The following is an 18,260-nucleotide window of genomic DNA, read 5'->3' as shown; positions in this document are numbered from 1 at the left end:
GAGGAGCCTACTTTTCACATTTGATCATTGTTCAATATTGCTGTTACTGTGTACAATGTTTTCTTAATTCTGCTTATTCCTCTCTGCATCAGTTCCTGCAGATCTTTCCAGCTTTTTCTGAAACCATCCCTCTTATCATTCCTTATAGCACAATAGTATTCCATCACCACCATCATACACCTCAACTGGTTCAGCCAGTCCCCAATCAATGGACATCCCTTCAGTTTCCAATTCTTTGCCATCACAAAAAGAGCTGCTATAAATATTTTTACACAAGTAGGTCTTTCTCCCTTCTTTTCAATCAAATATCTTGACAAACCAGACAGCTAAAAGGTGAAGTCCATAGAGTGCTGAACCTGGAGTAAGAGAGACCTAAATTTAAATCCAGCCATAGATACTTACTAGCTATATGACGTTGGCCAAGTCACTTAGCCTGTGTTTCAGTTTCCTCATCTGTAAAATGAGCTGGAAAAGGAAACGACAAACAACTCCAGGATCTTTGGCAAGAAAACCCCAAATGGAGTCACAAAGAGTCAGGCATGACTAAAATGACTAAACAACAACAAAATTGTTACCAGTACTATAGTATTATAATAATGCAACATATATTCAGATTCTCTATCATCATCTTTGAGGAACTATTTTAGGTTTAGATACCTTTGAACCTCAGTAACACAATTCTTTTATATATTGGCTAAGATAGATATCTTTTTATACTGATTCTGCTCTTTCACTAAGTTCTTTCCTAAGTATAGAAGTTATTGTCCCTTTAATTTTTATGTATTTAAAAAAAAAATAAAACCCTTACCTTCTGCCTTAGAATCATTACTGTGTATTGGTTCCAAGGCAGAAGAGTGGTAAAGGCCAGGCAATGGAGGTTAAGGGATCACACAGCTAGGAAATTTCTGGGGCCGGATTTGAACCCAGGAACTCCCATCTCTAGACCTGGCTCTCAATCCCCTGAGCCACCTAGCTGCCCCCATTTTTGTCACTTTAAAAAAGAACATTCATGATGAAAGACACCATAAGCCTTATAGCATTGAGGCCAAGTTCCTACATTATTAGGGGAGAGACACTTTTTCAGAAGGACCAAAGGAAGTAAATGTGAAAAAGTTCTGGACTATTTAATTGTGAGGGAGGCAGAAGGGGAAGGCATCTCATTACAGGCTGATGGGCTAGCATCTTGCTAGTTGCAGAGTTTAGTGATTGAATGAAAGGAGAACAAGTGATGAATTGGAGAGAGATCAACATGTTCAATATGCTGCCATCAATGTGAGAAATCCTGAGCGATGGAAGAAGACATAGTAGAGGCAATAGTGATAATGGATGGGAGACAGATGAGGAGGAAGAGAGAAACTGAGCAGAGCTCTTTACAAAGCCACAGTGGCATGTTGTCCTGTTTCGTAACCGATCTTGATCCTCTGGCTCTCCAGCCTTATCTCCCAGTCTAACCGGTCCACTTTTTAATCTCTCTTCTTTCCAGAGAATGGTGAACTGCTTTTACTAATCTCTTGATTGTTCCTATTCCTCCATCTGTCCCCATTCAAGGCTGGCTGCCTCTTCCCATATTGTGTAGAAGGATGGGAGAGGGGAGGGAGGTTCTAGGGAAGCTTCTTCATGAGTGGACTAATAGCATTTTATTAGTGGGTGTTTAGTCCAGCTCCCATAAGCAGCTTCTAATTACAAGGCTTTGCGTGTATTTCTTACACTGCTGCTAACATCACATTTTGCCACCTTGGAGAATGCTGTGGCTAAGTTGACAGACAATAGCAGAAGCCTGAGAGCAGCATTTGAGCCTGAAGAATTTGTGTGGCTTGTTTTTGTCTTTTATTATGAAACAAGAGAATAGAATATTTCAAATTTTTATTTGAAGGAAAAGAGTGTGGTCTATTATGTAGAAAAGACTAAAAATTCATATGGAATAAGGGCAGAATCTTAGTGAGGGTCTGATCTGGGTTCTGGGAATCTCACTCCAACTGGATTAAAAAAAGCTCTAACTTTCCATCTTAGAATCAACATTATGTATTGGTTCTAAGGCAGAAGAGTGGTAAGGATTTAGCAATGAGAGTAAGTGACTTTTCCAAGGTTTTATAGCTGGGAAGTGTCTGAAGCCATATTCGAATCTAGATCCTCCCATCTCTAGGGTCAGTTCTCAATTCATTGAGTTACCTAGCTGTCCCTCCAACTAGAATTTAAGCAAATGGATTTCTTTTAGGTTACCAGGATTCTTTTCTTCTGAGGTTCAAACTTAATGATTGGAGAGAGCCAAAGGAAGATTGTTTGAAACAGACTTAATTGGTTGAAAATAATTCCTTTAATATTTTATGAATATTCTATTTGCAGAGCCATACTTTTGCTGATGGGTAGGTTCCAAACCCTGTCTTCTCCTATTTAATATTTTAGACTCATACTTAGTTTGAGGATGTATTCAAATGTTGAGGCCCACTGATTTTTATGGTATAGATGCTGGGGGTAGTTCTTGGGAGTTTTTACACATACTAGAAGTTTATTGATAATTGTATAAAAATCTAATGGATAAACAAAAAGATCCTAGTTTTGGGGACAAGAGCTCATTATTCAACAAAAACTGCTGGGAAAATCAGAAAGCAGTTTGTCAGAAACTAGGTATAGACTGACAGCTCACACCATATACCAAGATAAGGTCAAAATGAGTATATGATTTAAACACAAAGAGTGATATCATAAGCAAATCAGGGGAATATGGAATAGTTTACCTGTAAGGTTAGGAAATGGGAAGAAATTATGACCAAACAAGGGACAGAAAGCATTAAAGTATGTAATATGGATAATTTTGATTACATTAAATTAAAAAGGTTTTGTACAAATAAAACCAATGCAGCTAAGATTAAAAGGAAAGCAGAAAACTAGGAGAAATTTTTTTATAGCAGATTTCTCTGAAAAAGACCTCATTTCTCAAATATATAGAGAATTGATTCCAACATAAAAATACAAGTCATTCTCTAATTGATAAATGGTGAAAGGCTATGGAACAACCAATTTTCAGAAGAAGAAATCAAAACTATATATAATCATATAAAAATGCTCTAAATTACTATTGATTAAAAAAGTACATATTAAAATAACACTGAGGTATCAATCCATACCTCTCAGATTGACTAATATTTCAGATAAGAAAATGTCAAATATTGGAAAGATGTGGGAAAACTGGAGTACTCCTGGTGGAGTTGTGAACTGATCCAACCATTTTGGAGAGCAATTTGGAGCTATGCTCAAAAGGCTGTAAAATTGTGTGTACCCTTTGACCCAATAATAGCATTAGTAGATATGCATCTCGAAGAGAATTTTTTTTTAAAAAGGAAAAGGACTTACCTGTAAAAAAAATATGTATAGCAACTCTTTTTTTGGTGGCTAAGAATTGGAAATTGAGGGGATGCCCATTGATTGGGGATGACCGAACAAGTTGTGATGGAATACTCTTGTGCTACATGAAATGATGAGCAGGATCCTTTCAGAAAAACCTGGAAAGACAGGAATGATGCAAAGTGAAATGAGCAGAACCAGAACACTGTATATAGTAACAGCAATAGTGATCTAAGACAATGCCAAAGGACTCATGAAGAAAAATGCTATCTACTTCCAGAGAAAGAACTAATGGAGTCTGAATACAGATTGAAGAATTTTTTTATAACTTTATTTTACTTAGGGTTGTTTTTTGGGAGAGGGGAGGTCTAGGTTTTCTTTTACTACATGATTAATATGGAAATAGGTTTTGCTCATTTTTTACATGACTTCACATTTATAACCTATATCAAATTGCTTGCCTTCTCTATGAAGAGGAAGGAGAGGGAGGAAGAAAGAGAATTTGGAACTCAAAAAATGTTTTAAATGTTAATAATTTTTATGTATAATTGGAAAGAAGAAAATATTTTTTTAAATTATAACTTTTTTTAAAAGTTTGATGTGATTATGGAAAATGAGAAAAGGAAGTGATAAATATGAATATAACAGTGTAGGAGAGACTATAATATAGTTTTTTACTTAGAATTACATTATATTCTTCAAATATGAAGGACTAAAATCTTGTATGACAGGAAAAAGAAGATGATAAGTCTTCATATTGATGGATTTTAAACTTTTAGATAATTGCCATTTATATGCCATGAAGGAGCAACAAGGTATAGTCTAGTGCTTTCCTGAGCAATTCAATGACCTCAGTTTCTTCATTGTAAAGTGAGAGGGCTGAATCAGAAAAGTCCCTTTCAGCTTTAATTTTACATGATTTGATGGCTGTGGATACAATGGTGTTCCTATAATGTTTCCCAACATTCAGTTTTAACTGAATCTAAAAAAAAAAAAGGTCAAATTTCAGAAAAGGCATGGCATTCTATATGGAGCACTGAACTTTGAGCCTGCAGACATTGTTTTTGAGTTCTAGTACTACAAATACTGTTTTAACTGTGAGCACATCATAACCTTTCTTAGATTTTATCATCCAGGGGCATGTTGGGAGTTGAAAGAAATTTACTCATCCCATCAATCAGGGTTGGCATGGGGAAGTTCTTTTTAAGGGGGAAGTGTAAAATTAGGTTTAAACTCAGGGACTTGGTTATGCTGGCTAGGTGTGACTGTGGTTCTGAACCACAAAAGAGACAAAATAGTTCTGAGGCTGACTCACAAAAGAGCTGGCTCATAATTCTTTCTTTTGGGGAATAAACCACCTAGTAGATACAATTCAGTAGGGAAGCAGCAGATGGCAATAGTTTGGCGGTGGTGAAGCAATCTAATCACAAATTCATCAAGAAAGAGCAGATTGCAGTAAAATCTCAGTGGAAAAGTAGCAGATGGCAGCTTAACAGAAAAATCAACACAGTAGATGATATCATTAGTTCTGTGGAGAAGCTGCAAGAGACAGTGTCAAAGGGCATAGAGGTGTTTCAACTAGAATGCAGCCTTAGAAGAGCCTTAGAAGAGGGAATTATCTGAATTATGAGTATTCCCTTTATCACTAGTGATGTGAAATATGGGGGAAAGAGTATCTCTGATTGTGTTGCTTTTATTTCCCTTGCTATTCTTTGCCTCTCATTTGACCTAATATAAGAGAAGAAAACCATATTGTAACTTGTGGTTTTGATTAGATACTGATGAAGAGTGCCTGAAACCTGAGTGTAGCATTCAGGGGCTTATAGAGAGAGTGCCTGGGCTAAATGCCTAAAAGAGATTTCTATCATACCTTGCTAAAAGAGTAAGAGGAAGGAAAGGGAATAGAAAAGTCAAGTTACTTCTAAATCAAGGAAACTTTTCTAAATTTTTTTTGAAAATTTTATTTAATTAGTCAATTTAGAACATTTTCTGTTGGTTACAAGAAACATATTCTTTCCCTCCCTTCCCCCCACCCCTTCCCGTAGCTGACACACAATTCCACTGTGTTTTACATGTGTTCCAAGGAAACTTTTCTAATAAGATTTCTCTCTTTCTTGTCTTCTTTCCTCCCTCCCTCCCTCTCTCTCTCTCTCTCTCCTTCCTTCCTTCCTTCCTTCCTTCCTTCCTTCCTTCCTTCCTTCCTTCCTTCCTTCCTTCCTTCCTTCCTTCCTTCCTTCCTTCCTTCCTTCCTTCCTTCCTTCCTTCCTTCCTTCCTTCCTTCCTTCCTTCCTTTCTTTCTTTCTTTCTTTCTTTCTTTCTTTCTTTCTTTCTTTCTTTCTTTCTTTCTTTCTTTCTTTCTTTCTTTCTTTCTTTCTTTCTTTCTTTCTTTCTTTCTTTCTTTCTTTCTTTCTTTCTTTCTTTCTTTCTTTCTTTCTTTCTTTCTTTCTTTTCTTTCTGTCTCTCTGTCTTCCCTTACTTTGTCTTAGTATCATTGCTAAAAAAAGAGTGGCAAGGGGTAGGCAATTGGAATTAAGTGACTTGTCCAAGGTCACACAGTTATGAAGTGTTTGAGGCCAAATTTGAATCCAGGTCCTCCTGACTCCAGACCTAGTGCTCTATCCACTGTGCTAAGTAGCTGCCCCTCTTGTAAGATTTCTTAAATTATGTATCTTGATTCCTGAGGTGGCCAAACAGATGATCCTGGATGACAGTTTCTGTTTGATTTTAATACACTTACATGCAATCTGTATATCATGGTTTTTGTTCAGAGTTAGATTTCTACAGTTTTTCTGTGTAGAGAGTGGGTTCAAATAAAACTTGCAAAGCATTTGCTGAGTGATACTGAAAGAACCCTAAGACATAAAACTTTCCATTCACACCCTGCCAGCTGAGAATGTTGGGAATGTCAAGAATTTTCTTCTCTACCACTTCCCTCTTTCTGGGAAACCTAATAGGAGGCTGGCCTTGTTTTGATTTCCTGCTATTGCCTCTTTTTCATAGTCTAGGGTTTGAGAGTTGTTGCAAGGTTTTTGATTAAGTTCACTGGATAGGAGGCAGCCCTGAGAGTGGACCAGAGGGACCTGGCCAAGCCAAGAAAACTTAGAAGGCAAGGTTTCAGTCCCAGTGTAAGTGGGTCTCTAGGGACAGACTATTCTCTGAAAAGTGAAATGCCTAGCTAAACTCCAGAATCCACTGCCAGAGAATTCTAGCTTGATTCTTTCCCATTTGAAAAGATACAACCCAGCTGGAGCCAGATGCTCATTCTAAGCTGTCATTTCTTTTCCACCACCACTCATTTTTTACATGGAATGTCAATATGTGGAATTTTGCTTTCATAGAATTTATGATACCACAAACCTGCATTTAAGGAATTTTGCCTAAGGCCCTTTGGGTGGTCTGACTGGTTTAGAAATTTCCTCTCCCAGTCCTCCAACCCCACAAATATATAAACTCATACTGAAGTAGAACCTGGGCTAGGAAAGGATGCCACATGGCAGGCATGTCAATTACTCAGTCAATAAACATTTATGAAGTGCCTACTATGTGCCGCCAGTGTGTCAAGCACTGGGGATGCAGAAAGAGACAAAAGACAGCCCTTCTCTGGGAAACAAGGACTAAATGCCTTCTAGGAGTTGCCTTCCATTTTATAGAATGTAGATGAAGAGTTATTAACCTGGAGTTCATAGGCCTACTTTAGAGATTCTTAACACATTTTTCCCAATTGTAAGTTAAATTTAGCATTTCCTTCAATTATGATTTTTTTAAAAGTGCAACACATAATTCTGAGAGAGGGTTTATAGGTTTTACCAAACAGCCAAAGAAATCTAGGATAGAAAAAAAGGGTTAAGAATCTCTAAAGTAGAGAATGGAAGGAGAAAGTGAGAGTTACATTGTATGAGAGACAACTAGCTAGGAGGAAGGGAGAATGCAGAGCCTGGGTAAAAGTGAATTCCCACCGAAAGATGGCTGGAGCTCATCTTTTGTGTGAAAGACTAGCCATGGTCACAGAACCACAGGTCATGGAATTATAGACCTGAAAGCTTGAGAAATCATTTAGTCCAGCAACCACATTTGGAACCACAGAGGAAGCAGAAAAGAAGCCCAGAGTAATGCACAGACAGCAGGAGATAGGACTGGGACTAGAACCCAGATTTTTTGACTCTCATTTTAGGGTTCATTCTATCTACAACTTGCTGCCCTGTCCCACTATAAGCCTTACCTTTTTTTAGCTTTTTAATAATTGCATGTAAAAACAATTTTTAATCTTGATTTAAAAAAAATGTTTTGAGCCCAATTCTCCCTTTCTCTTTACCTCTCCCCTTCCCCTTTCCTGAGTTGACAAGTGATCTGATATAGATTTTATATGTGCAATAATGTAAGACACTTTTCCCTATTAGTCATTTTATGGAAGAGAACTTCAACCAAAAAAAAATGAAGAAAGTGAAATAAAGCATGTTTCAGGTTTCATTCTGAATGTGAACCTTATTCTTCCCTGGTAGGTCAGAGAGCTAGAACAAGTGAGCCTAGGGCCAAGGATTGGGATGTTAGAAAAGAGAGAGGAATTAACCTTAGTACCCTTGCTCTGATTTATTGATTATGGGAATAATTTTTTTTCTTTTATGGGTTAAAAATAAGGCAATTGGACATAGACATGTTAACTGAAAAAATAAAATAAATTTTAAGGCATAGTCTAAAAATGTCCATACTCCTTGATCCAGAGATTCCTTGTTTGTTAATAGAAAAAAATTTCTAAGATGTAGTGACTGGAAGACAATAATGATAAACAGGCCATTTATTCATTTTTATGAAGAACATAAAGGAGAAAACCCACCAATATTTGTTTTAAGGGAAAAGGTTAGCATTTCCAGATTCTCAGTGAGGTTGCTTCTGAATGGTTGGAAGGCCTCTGAATATTATTTGGATGGACAGTTTACAAGCCCTTTAGGCAGTTTGTTGCATTGCTTGGTAAAGAAAATAACTGTAAATTGGCATCTTTTGTGCTAGTCCTGAGATATTCAACCTTTCAAGGACAGGCTTTGGTTTTTTTGGTTTTTTTTGTTTTGTTTTGTTTTTTACATTCACCTCATGATTATAGAGTTTACTTCCAAATGGCCTTTTAATTTGATTGTTTTCACTCCTCCCTTTCCCTAAATGCATTATTTCATTTGTACATTAATGGTACTAGGTGGATTCCATTTGATATTTGTGGTAGGTCAGAAATGATTTATCTTTCCAACCTCACAAAAATTATCCTTTGGTCACAGCTGTGGGTTTGGGTGGCTGACCTCTCTAACTTTTGACTCATTAACAGCCCATCTCCAGCAAAGAAGTATCTTTTGTGGAGGCACCCCAGCAGATTTATTTCAACATGATTCCATTTCCAGGAAGGAGCTAGAAAGCAATGCATTACAAACAGAGTACTCTTCAATAATTCACAAGATAAGCCCACCAGTGGCCATTTAAGGGTCAGTTTATGGCCTCGCCACTGAAAATGAGCTCCTTCTTTTAAAATAATGCCTATTCTTTACTGTTCTTTCCATTTCAGCCTCTACCATGGTGGCTTCCTGAAAAGTCCTCTTCATACAGTGTCCTGCTTTGGATGCCTGAGTAGACTATCCCCATGGGTAGCCACTTTTAAAATACAGACCTTGTATGTGTCATTAGCTCAGCCAGGTTGTTTTATGTGGATTTTGTGTATTGATTTTGTGTATTGAGAAATGGGTTGCATAGAAATGAAATTTTATTTCCCTACTTTAAAACAACACTTCTAATTTTCCTTTCAGATCACTAAACCCTAAATATTAACATTTTCATCATCATTATTATTTATTAACACATTCTGACATTTGTATTCACTCTATAGACTTTGTATTTTCTGATGTTTACATATTATTCTTTTCTTCTCTCATACCTCCTTGAAGTTATAGACTACAGAAGTATTTCAGTATGTTGTATTTTTTGCTTTTTCTGGGATGGACTCAGTCTGATTCTCCCTTTATAAAGGAGGGGAATAGACTGGCCCAAGACATGGCCAGGGATAGTGGTGCAATGAAGACAATGTTTTACCTGGAATCAGGAAGATCTGAGTTCAGATATGGCCTCACATTCTTCATTTACTAGCTGTGTGTCTCATAGGGTTGTTAGATCAAATGAGCTCACAGTGGGATTTAAAAAAATGCTAGCTATTATTATTATAATTATTATATTATTATATTCATTCAACAAACTCTGTTTATTGAGCTCCTAACATATTCTCTGATGTGCTGGGGACTGAGAGCAAGCAAAAGAAAAAGAATAAGCATATTAAACAGTCTAATCTAATCTCTCTCCCAGCCTTAAGGTATGTGAAGAAAACTATTATGTCAGAGGGCTTTAGGGTTTATAGATTTTGATCTAGAAAGAACTTTGGAGGTTATTGTGTCCAACCCCTCTCCTCCATTTTATAGAAGAGGAAACTGAGGTGATAGAGTTTAAGGGACTGAGGATTATACAATGATTTAAATGCCTTTGAAGGGTATATTTTATATAACTATAAGAAGGGAACAAGCAAGCTTTAACAAGAGATTGTCTACAGCAGACCAATATTTGCAGTCATGTCACTGACTGAAAGGAGATGAGAACATGAGATCCAGTAGCGCTTATTGTTTATTAATTACTCCCCTTTTAAAAATACTTGTATTTGTTGCTGTTTGTTTCAGTCATGTCTGATTCTTTGTGATCCTACATGTTTTTTTGTTTTGTTTTGTTTTGTTTTAAGATACTAGAGTAGTTTACATTTTCCTTCTCCAGTTCATTTTACAGATGAGGAAAGAGAGGCAAATAGGGTGAAGTGACTTGTCCAGGGTTATAGAGCTAAGAAATGTCTGAGGCCACACTTGAACCCAGAACTTCCCATCTCTAGGCCTGGCATTCTATCCACTTGAGCCACCCAGCTGCCCCAGGCAATCCTTTTAATGATCACACATGACTCCCCAGAGCAAAGACATCTTTTCAACATAAATGCCATTCTGTTAATGCTCTTTGGTTGTACATCTTGAAATGACACAAAATCTGAGTGATTAAAGTTGCAGATAACCCAGAGAGAAATGGAGATTCACAGGATGAATGCAAATGAACCACAGTACTAATCTGATGAGTTCTGTTTAAAAAGTAGTATAAGGGATTTTCTTTTTTGGGAAAAGTATGATTAGAAAAGGAGGGGATTTATCATGTAGAAACAGCAAGACATGACAGATTGAATGCTCCAATTGGTATACTTCAGTGTCCAAAAGACCAAGAGGAGGGTCATCAGTACATTGGTGGGTTTTCTTTAGAAGATCTATGGAAGAACATGGACAAGGATGAGCAACCATGGATAGGCTGTGATTTGCACTCATGGAGAGAGCACCCATGTCAATGAGATCACATATCTATTGAAGCATTTAAGAAGTATTTGTTTGTGAACCACTACAGAAAGTGACACTCGTCATCCATTATTCCAGGAGCTAATCTGGTTTCAAGCTAGTCACATCGGTTAGGGTTGGTATGAGAGCCTGAACTTCTTGAGTTGATCCTGAACCCGAACCAAGACCCCCTAGGTTGTTCTCTGATCTTACGGAGAAGTGACTCAATCAGGTCAGAGATATCTTAGATTAATCTGCTTTTATCAGATTATATCTGGGAACATTATGTTCAATTCTAGGTAAAACATTTTAATAAATACATTGATAGGATTATTTGCTATCCTGGGGAGGGAGAAGGGAGAGAATTTTGATCCTAAAATGTTAGAAAAAATGTCAAAAATTGTTTCTACATCTAATTGAGAAAAAAGTACAATACAATTTATTGGGAGGAAAAAGAAATATATTGAGAAGGTTGAAAATGTCCTGAGATAGGTTATCAGGATGATGAAGGGGTTTGAGTTCATGACACATCAGAATCCGTTGAAGAAAATGAGCATGTTAAGCCTGAAGAAGATAAAACATAAAAATATACATATATTTGATGGATTGTCCTGTGGAGGGAATAGATTTATTCTTCTTAGCATCAAACTAAGAGCAATTAATGGCAATTGCAAAAAGTTAAATAAAAGTAAATCAAATTAGGGTTGGTTTCTTAGCTTTTTGGAGTAAGCCAAAAGTGGAATGGGCTGCCTCAAGAGCTAGTAATTCCTTACTTGTCATATAGGTCCCAGAGTGGTCCTTTTCCAGGTATAAACTGATCTGAAGTCCCTACTGACTTCTGTAATTCTGTGACACCACTCATGATTTAGGATTTAACTGAACTGGTCTGTTCTGGTCTTTGGAATGCACCCTGTGGCATTTTCTCATGGTATTTGATTACTCTGACCTTGAATACCATGGTGTCTTGTTTTAGGAAACAGGTGATTGGAAAAAGTCAACCAATTAGCTATTTAATAATAATTTCAGTCCCCTATGACTGATATTGCTTGACTCTTAGTTTTCCAAAGAAAGGATGATGGATACAACATGATTTCTGGGTTCTTGAAAAGAAATCAATTTTTTTTTTAGCTACTGTCTTAATTTTTCTTTTGAAACCATGGATAAGAAATATATTTTATTTTAAGCAATGAGGAAGCAAATTTTATAAAATAATAACTTTTTCAGCTTGTTTATTACCTTCTTCTAGTTACATAAAATATACCCTTTAAAGGCATTTAGATCATGATGTAATGCTAAACAAGTCTATTAACTTCCATCAGGCTGTTTCCTTATCTATAAAATGGGAGGCAGGAGGTGGGCACAGAAGGTTGGACTTGACTTCAAAGTCACAATTGAAATCTACAGTCCTACAACACTATGACATAAGTTTTCTTCAAGTATCTTAAGGGCGTTGAGCTGGAAAATGGATGAGATTAGATTGTATAATATTTCCCATACTGAGGATGACTTTAAAACAAAGAGTTAATTCTTTAAATATTGCAGCACTAATGGTTCCTCAGAGACTTATTTCAGCTTCCTGTCTGCAGATCATTCAACATGCAAACAGATCAAATTAGAATGCGTAAGCAGGTGTGTGCTGTTAAACTCCAGAACATTATCCTTCATTCTGCAAGCAAGAAAACCATGATATACTGAGTCTCTCCTAGGACTGGAGGCAAATACCAGCCCTTAGAATTTCTGGCTTATAAAATAATGATTAATAAACTCTTGTCTTTCTCTCGGTGTTCCTCTCTTTTTTCTCCTCCACACATGATACTAAAATAATTTATTTACTATATGACTATAATATATTATTTTAATATCACATATAGAATCTTCTTTCCATGAAAAAGTCATACAGCCTAACAGAAATTGTTTAGTTTAGCCTCTAACTCTATTTGTAGTGGGTCTGCTATATAACTATAACAAATTACTCGTTTCTAATTTGTAAAATGGGATGTAACCTTTGACTTTTCTGGATCCTGTGGGGAATAGGAGGAAATAATTTTTCAGTGTTTCCCATTATAGAGCTTTGTACCCTTGCTTTAGGACCATGTGCTCTTGAATCAGCAACTTGATTGGTTCCTTTAACTAAACTTTTTTCTGCTGAGTGGTAGAGCGACTCTGGCCCTTGACTGATTCTGGGTTGTTTGCTTGTCATTTAATTCCTCTTTTGTCTCTGATACCACACCCTCCTCCCAACACCAGCACCCCAGAGCTCTTGTTGAAATAACTGCTCAGTTTTGTTTTGTTTTTTGAACCCTTACCTTCTGTCTTGGAGTCAATATTGTGTATTGGTTCCAAGGCAGACGAGTGGTAAGGGCTAGGCAATGGGGGTCAAGTGACTTGCCCAGGGTCACACAGCTGGGAAGTGTCTGAGGCCAGGTTTGAACCTAGGACCTCCCTATTCTAGGCCTGGCTCTCAATCCACTGAGCCACCCAGTTGCCCCCAACTGCTCAGTTTTAATTTGACTAAAAATAAATTATCAAAATAAAGGCTACATTTAGGGAAATATATAAAATACATCATTGTCTTTGTCATCTAATGCCTACTACCTAGTAGGCACTTAATAAATGCTTGTTAATTAATTGATTTCCATGGAGCATAATGACCTCTTACTGATATGTAGGAATTTTCTTTATGGAGGAAATGGTAAGATTCTAGCACGTGCATTTTCCTCAGACTTTCAGTTTTTATTGTCATTTAAAGCTTCCCAGAAGAGACATTTACAAGTTTCTTGGAACCCAGGAGGATCTTTCTATGGTATTCCTCATTCCAAATGTCAAATTCTATTGTTTCTTATATTAATTCTCATCTAAAGCCTAGATTTGAAAGATATTCTTCAAGATGGTGGAGTTAAGGTAGGGACTCACTTGAGCTCTCCCAAATTCCCCTCCAAAAAGCTTAAAATAACTCCTCCAAATGAATTCTGAAGTGACAGAACCAACAAAAGGATGGGATGAAACAAATTTCCATCCAAAGACAACTTAGAAAGTCATCAGGAAAAGCCTGCCCCATTGGGGTGAGAGTGGAGTGCATTGAAGAGCAGGCTGTGCCTAGAAATTCAGCAGGCAGGCCTTGGGACATGTACATTGCTGGCAGCTTCTGAGGCTCTCAGCCCATAGATAGTAAGAGCATTAGACAACTGGTCAGGAGATATTAGGAAACCCTTTTCTGGCACTGGGAGCAGGACTCTGATTCTGGGTTGCATTTGCAGGGAAAGGAGGAGCAGTAATGCACTGGTACTAACTGTCCCAGGGAAACAGGGATCCTACTCACAGTTCCAAGGAAGAACAGAATGCTTGAGGTCACTCAAAGAGCAGGAGCAGGGAAGAAGAACCTCTACCTCAGGAGCACAGCCAATTTTCATCTATAGTTAGAAGTCAAGAAAAAGGCTGGGGGGGGAAAAAGAGCAAACAATAATAAAATAACTTGGTCATAGAAAATTATTATGGTAACAAGGAAGATCAAGACAGAAACTCAGAAGACAACTAAATCAAAGCAGTTACCTACAAAGCCCCAAATTAAAAATATTAATCCATCACAGGGCAAAACAATTTCTGGAAGAAGCTCAAAAAGGATTTAAAAAACCAAATAAGAGTGACAGAGGAAAAATTGAGGAAAGAAATGAGAATGATGCAAGATCATGAAAAAAAGAGTCAGCATTTTGGTAAGAGAGACATAAAAATCCATTGTCCAAATGGAGAAAGAGATGCAAAAGCTTACCAAAGAAAATAATTTGTTAAAAATTAGAATGGGCAAGTGGGAGCTAATGAGTCTATGAAACATTAAGAAATAAAACAGGGGGCAGCTGGGTAGCTCAGTGGATTGAGAGCCAGGCCTAGAGAAAGGGAGGTCCTAGAGGTTCAAATCTGACCTCAGACACCTCTCAGCTATGTGACCCCAGGCAAGTCACTTAACTCCCATTGCCTAGCCCTTAGCACTCTTCTGCCTTGGAACAAATACACAGTATTGATTCTAAGATGGAAGGTAAGGGTTTAAAACAAAATAAAACAAAATCAAAAGAATGAAAAAATAGAAAGAAATGTGAAATATTTTATTGGAAAAAAACTGACCTGAAAAATAGATTGAGGATAATTAACTTTAAGAATTATTAGGTTCTCTGAAATCCATGATCAAAAAAAGAGCTTAGACATCATATTTCAAAGAAGTTATCAAGGAATACTGACCTAATACCCTAGAACCAGAAAGTAAAAATAGAAATTGAAAAAAATCTATTAATTACTCCTGAAAGAGATCCCAAGATGAAAACTTCCAGGAATATTCTAGTCAAATCCAGAGCTTCCTGGTCAAGGAGAAAATTTTGCAAGTTGCCAGAAAGAAACAATTCAAATATTGTGGAGCCATAACCAGGATAACACACTATTTAGTAGATTCTACATTAAAGGGCAGAAGGACTTAGAATGTGACACAGGAAAGTAAAACCAGATGAATAGGGAGAAATAGAGAAAATAATCTTTTGGAAGGCAACATTTAAAGTGAAAGAAGAGTCCATAGGGTTCATAGGTGTGTGCAGAACATAGGGAAATGTTCAGTAAGGAGGATTTTAAAATTAATTAAATAATATTTGGAAAAACACCAGTGAAAATCACTCTCTTTGATATATTTGGGACTGGAATCTTGCATTTAGTCTGAAACTACATTAAAAGCATTCATTTTGGACTAATTTTATTCATTTTTCCTTAAACAGTTCCATTCATTGGCACCCATGTACTATCGAGGATCTGCAGCAGCTGTTATAGTGTATGATATCACTAAACAGGTAAGATTGGCCAAATGGAGAGGTAATATCATATTTCTCTTGTGTTAGGTCTCTCAGATGTACTATAGTGGAGTTTATTATTATGCAGCCATGCATTGGCAGGAAATAATGATCCTCAGGAGCCAAAGTGGACTTTTCCATATTGCTTTTATTTCCCAAAGGCCTTAGTGCATGTAGATGTACAGCATATCCTGAAATAAATGAAAAAACCAAACTTCCTAGAGAGTGGCTGCTTATTAACTTCAAGAAAATATTTTCCTCTTGCCGCTTATTTGCAGATAGAATTTTGAAATTCTTTGACCAAGTTTTTACTTTTGAAGGCAGAAAAGGAATTTGTTTTGTAAAGTTTTACACATGGGTAATCACTAAGCTTTAAAATTCCCATTTTCTGTAAATATTCCCATTGTGTTACTACAGTAAATTACTTGTTTTAAAAACCAAAGGTAATATTTGTATGCATGTATCATGTACATGTATAAATATATATCCTTATATCTATTTATATTTAAATCTTATAAAATGAGGTCATAGGATGTTTATTAAAGGATCATGGTAGCAATTTGCTGACATTTTATTTCTCTCCTATAAATTGAATTATTTACTTTTAGCTTTGAAGAGCTGACTCAGAACACTAGGGTATTAGTTTAATGACCCATCACTGCTACCATTTATGAATTTGTGCCACTTTTGCCTCTATGTTCTGTGTTCTTTGGCTCAAGGACTGGAGGGAGGGTGGGAATGAAGGGCAAAAAGGAAAAACAGACTTTAGAGAACATAGGCTGTTTTCCCTAACTGTAACAAACATGAAAGGAGCCCTCCATTACTAGCAGGATAGTATCAACATTATTATTTGTATTTACTTAATGTAAAGGATACAACTTTAAAGAAATATTAAATTACAGAGAAATGCTAGTAGGGAAAAAAGAACATTTTACCTTTATCAAAGGTTTGATTTATTCTGTGAATGATTTTCATATTTCTAAAATATTATTGAAGGTTTTTGTTTCTTATATCACACTTATTTCTCAATAAAATAGCCTTCTTCAGCCTTAAAATAGAACCCTCCTTTATAATGACAATGACAACAATAACAAAATTCCCAATAAGAGAAAAATGGCCAATACTATAAGCATATTTGATAACATTTTGCACCATTCGCCTCCACTTTTCCATTTAGAGGAAGGAGGTGTGTTTCTTGAATATTTCAGATTGTGTGAAAGAATGAATTATATTTTCAATGATAGTTTTAGTTCCATAATTTTTCAAAGAAGTAGCATTAATCATTTCAAGAGCATTGCATGAAAACTCTTTCTTAATCAAACTGTAGTGCACTCATAATGGCAAGAAAATGTTGATTGTAAAAAGATCACAAGAGACTTCCTAAGTAATTTGCTTTTCTTTTTGATTCAGGATTCTTTTAATACCTTGAAGAAATGGGTGAAAGAATTAAAAGAACATGGTCCAGAAAATATTGTAATGGCCATCGCTGGAAACAAATGTGATCTCTCAGATATTAGGTAATACATATACATATGCTGAATTATGTGGATGAAACTATGAATTGTGCCCATGTTCAAATTTAGAATATTATGCCAATGGTGCTTATTCTTAATCTAATCATTTATTTAACTGGCATCTACTTTTTTCATTCTAGATCCTCTAGTCTAACCTATTTATTTTATTTTATTTTATTTTTAACCTTCACCTTCTATCTTAGAATCAATATTAAGTATCGGTTCCAGGGCAGAAGAGCTGCAATTCAGGTCAAGTGATTTGCCCAGGGTCACACAACTAGAAAGTGCCTGAGGAGGTCAGATTTGAACCCAGGTTCATCTGTTTCCAGGCCTGGCTCTCTATCCACTGACCCACCTAGCTGACTCAAACCTATTTATTTTAAAGATGAGAACACTGAGGTCAATAGATATCAAGTGGCTTGTCTAAGGTGACATACTGCTTTATAAAAGGAGCTAAGTTTCCATACTCTCAGTCCAGTGATCTTTCTTCTATAATTTACCTTCAATAAATAGCTATCAATTTGAGAATAAGAGCTAATCAATAGAAAGATCGAATCTGTTAATTTTTGGTGAACATTAGCTGTGATTTAACAGTGATTTAATTATCTGCTAATCAGATTTAGAACAACCTCAAAATTCCAAAGAAGTTCCAGAAATTTCCCTGACAGTAAAACTTTGATCAGGGTTAACTTCAAAATAGATCTATATACCTGGATGTAAGGGACAAAGTCTTTGAAAGGTGAAAGATTGTTTCTAAGGACACTATTCTTTCTGCTTCCAAATTTTCCTGTTCATCGTCAGGTCCTGCTGTTTCCTTACAAATGGCTCCAGGTGTTTATAATGTGGGTTTTTAGGTTTCCAACTGAAATGAATACCTGAGTATGTAGATATCTGATTAAAGTACTTTATGGTGAATTGAAAGAAGCCAGACTAGATGTGCAGAAAAAAGTCTCCTGGTGAATATCATAGCTTCAAATTGAGATATAGCCAACTGGTCTACCAGCTTTATTGACCAGAGACAAGGTGGTAATCCTCATTAAAAGAAGCTACTGAACTACTTCTTAGCCAGTATCAGATTGCTTTGATGATTGCCACTTTATAATACAGTCTGAGATTTAGTATGCCTTGGCCACTTTCCTTCACTTAAAAAAAAAATTAATTCTCTTGATATTCTTGGTCTTTGGTTCTTCAAAGTAAAC

At 36.3% G+C, this 18,260-nt stretch overlaps 1 protein-coding gene across 3 annotated transcripts in view; it reads left to right on the top strand.

The window, feature by feature from the left end:
- The window catches only part of RAB31 (RAB31, member RAS oncogene family), a 261,556-nt gene that overhangs the window by 195,112 nt on the left and 48,184 nt on the right, over positions 1–18,260 (top strand). For all 3 annotated transcript variants that reach the window (XM_007487716.3, XM_007487713.3, XM_056823652.1), the window contains 2 exons: positions 15,476–15,547; positions 16,958–17,064. In XM_007487716.3, the coding sequence (XP_007487778.1) occupies positions 15,476–15,547; positions 16,958–17,064 (179 nt within the window). The remainder of the gene's footprint in view (positions 1–15,475; positions 15,548–16,957; positions 17,065–18,260) is intronic.

This window comes from Monodelphis domestica, chromosome 3 (genome assembly GCF_027887165.1).
Source record: "Monodelphis domestica isolate mMonDom1 chromosome 3, mMonDom1.pri, whole genome shotgun sequence".
NCBI lineage: Eukaryota > Metazoa > Chordata > Mammalia > Didelphimorphia > Didelphidae > Monodelphis > Monodelphis domestica.
This window is presented reverse-complemented; position numbering and strand designations above follow the sequence as displayed.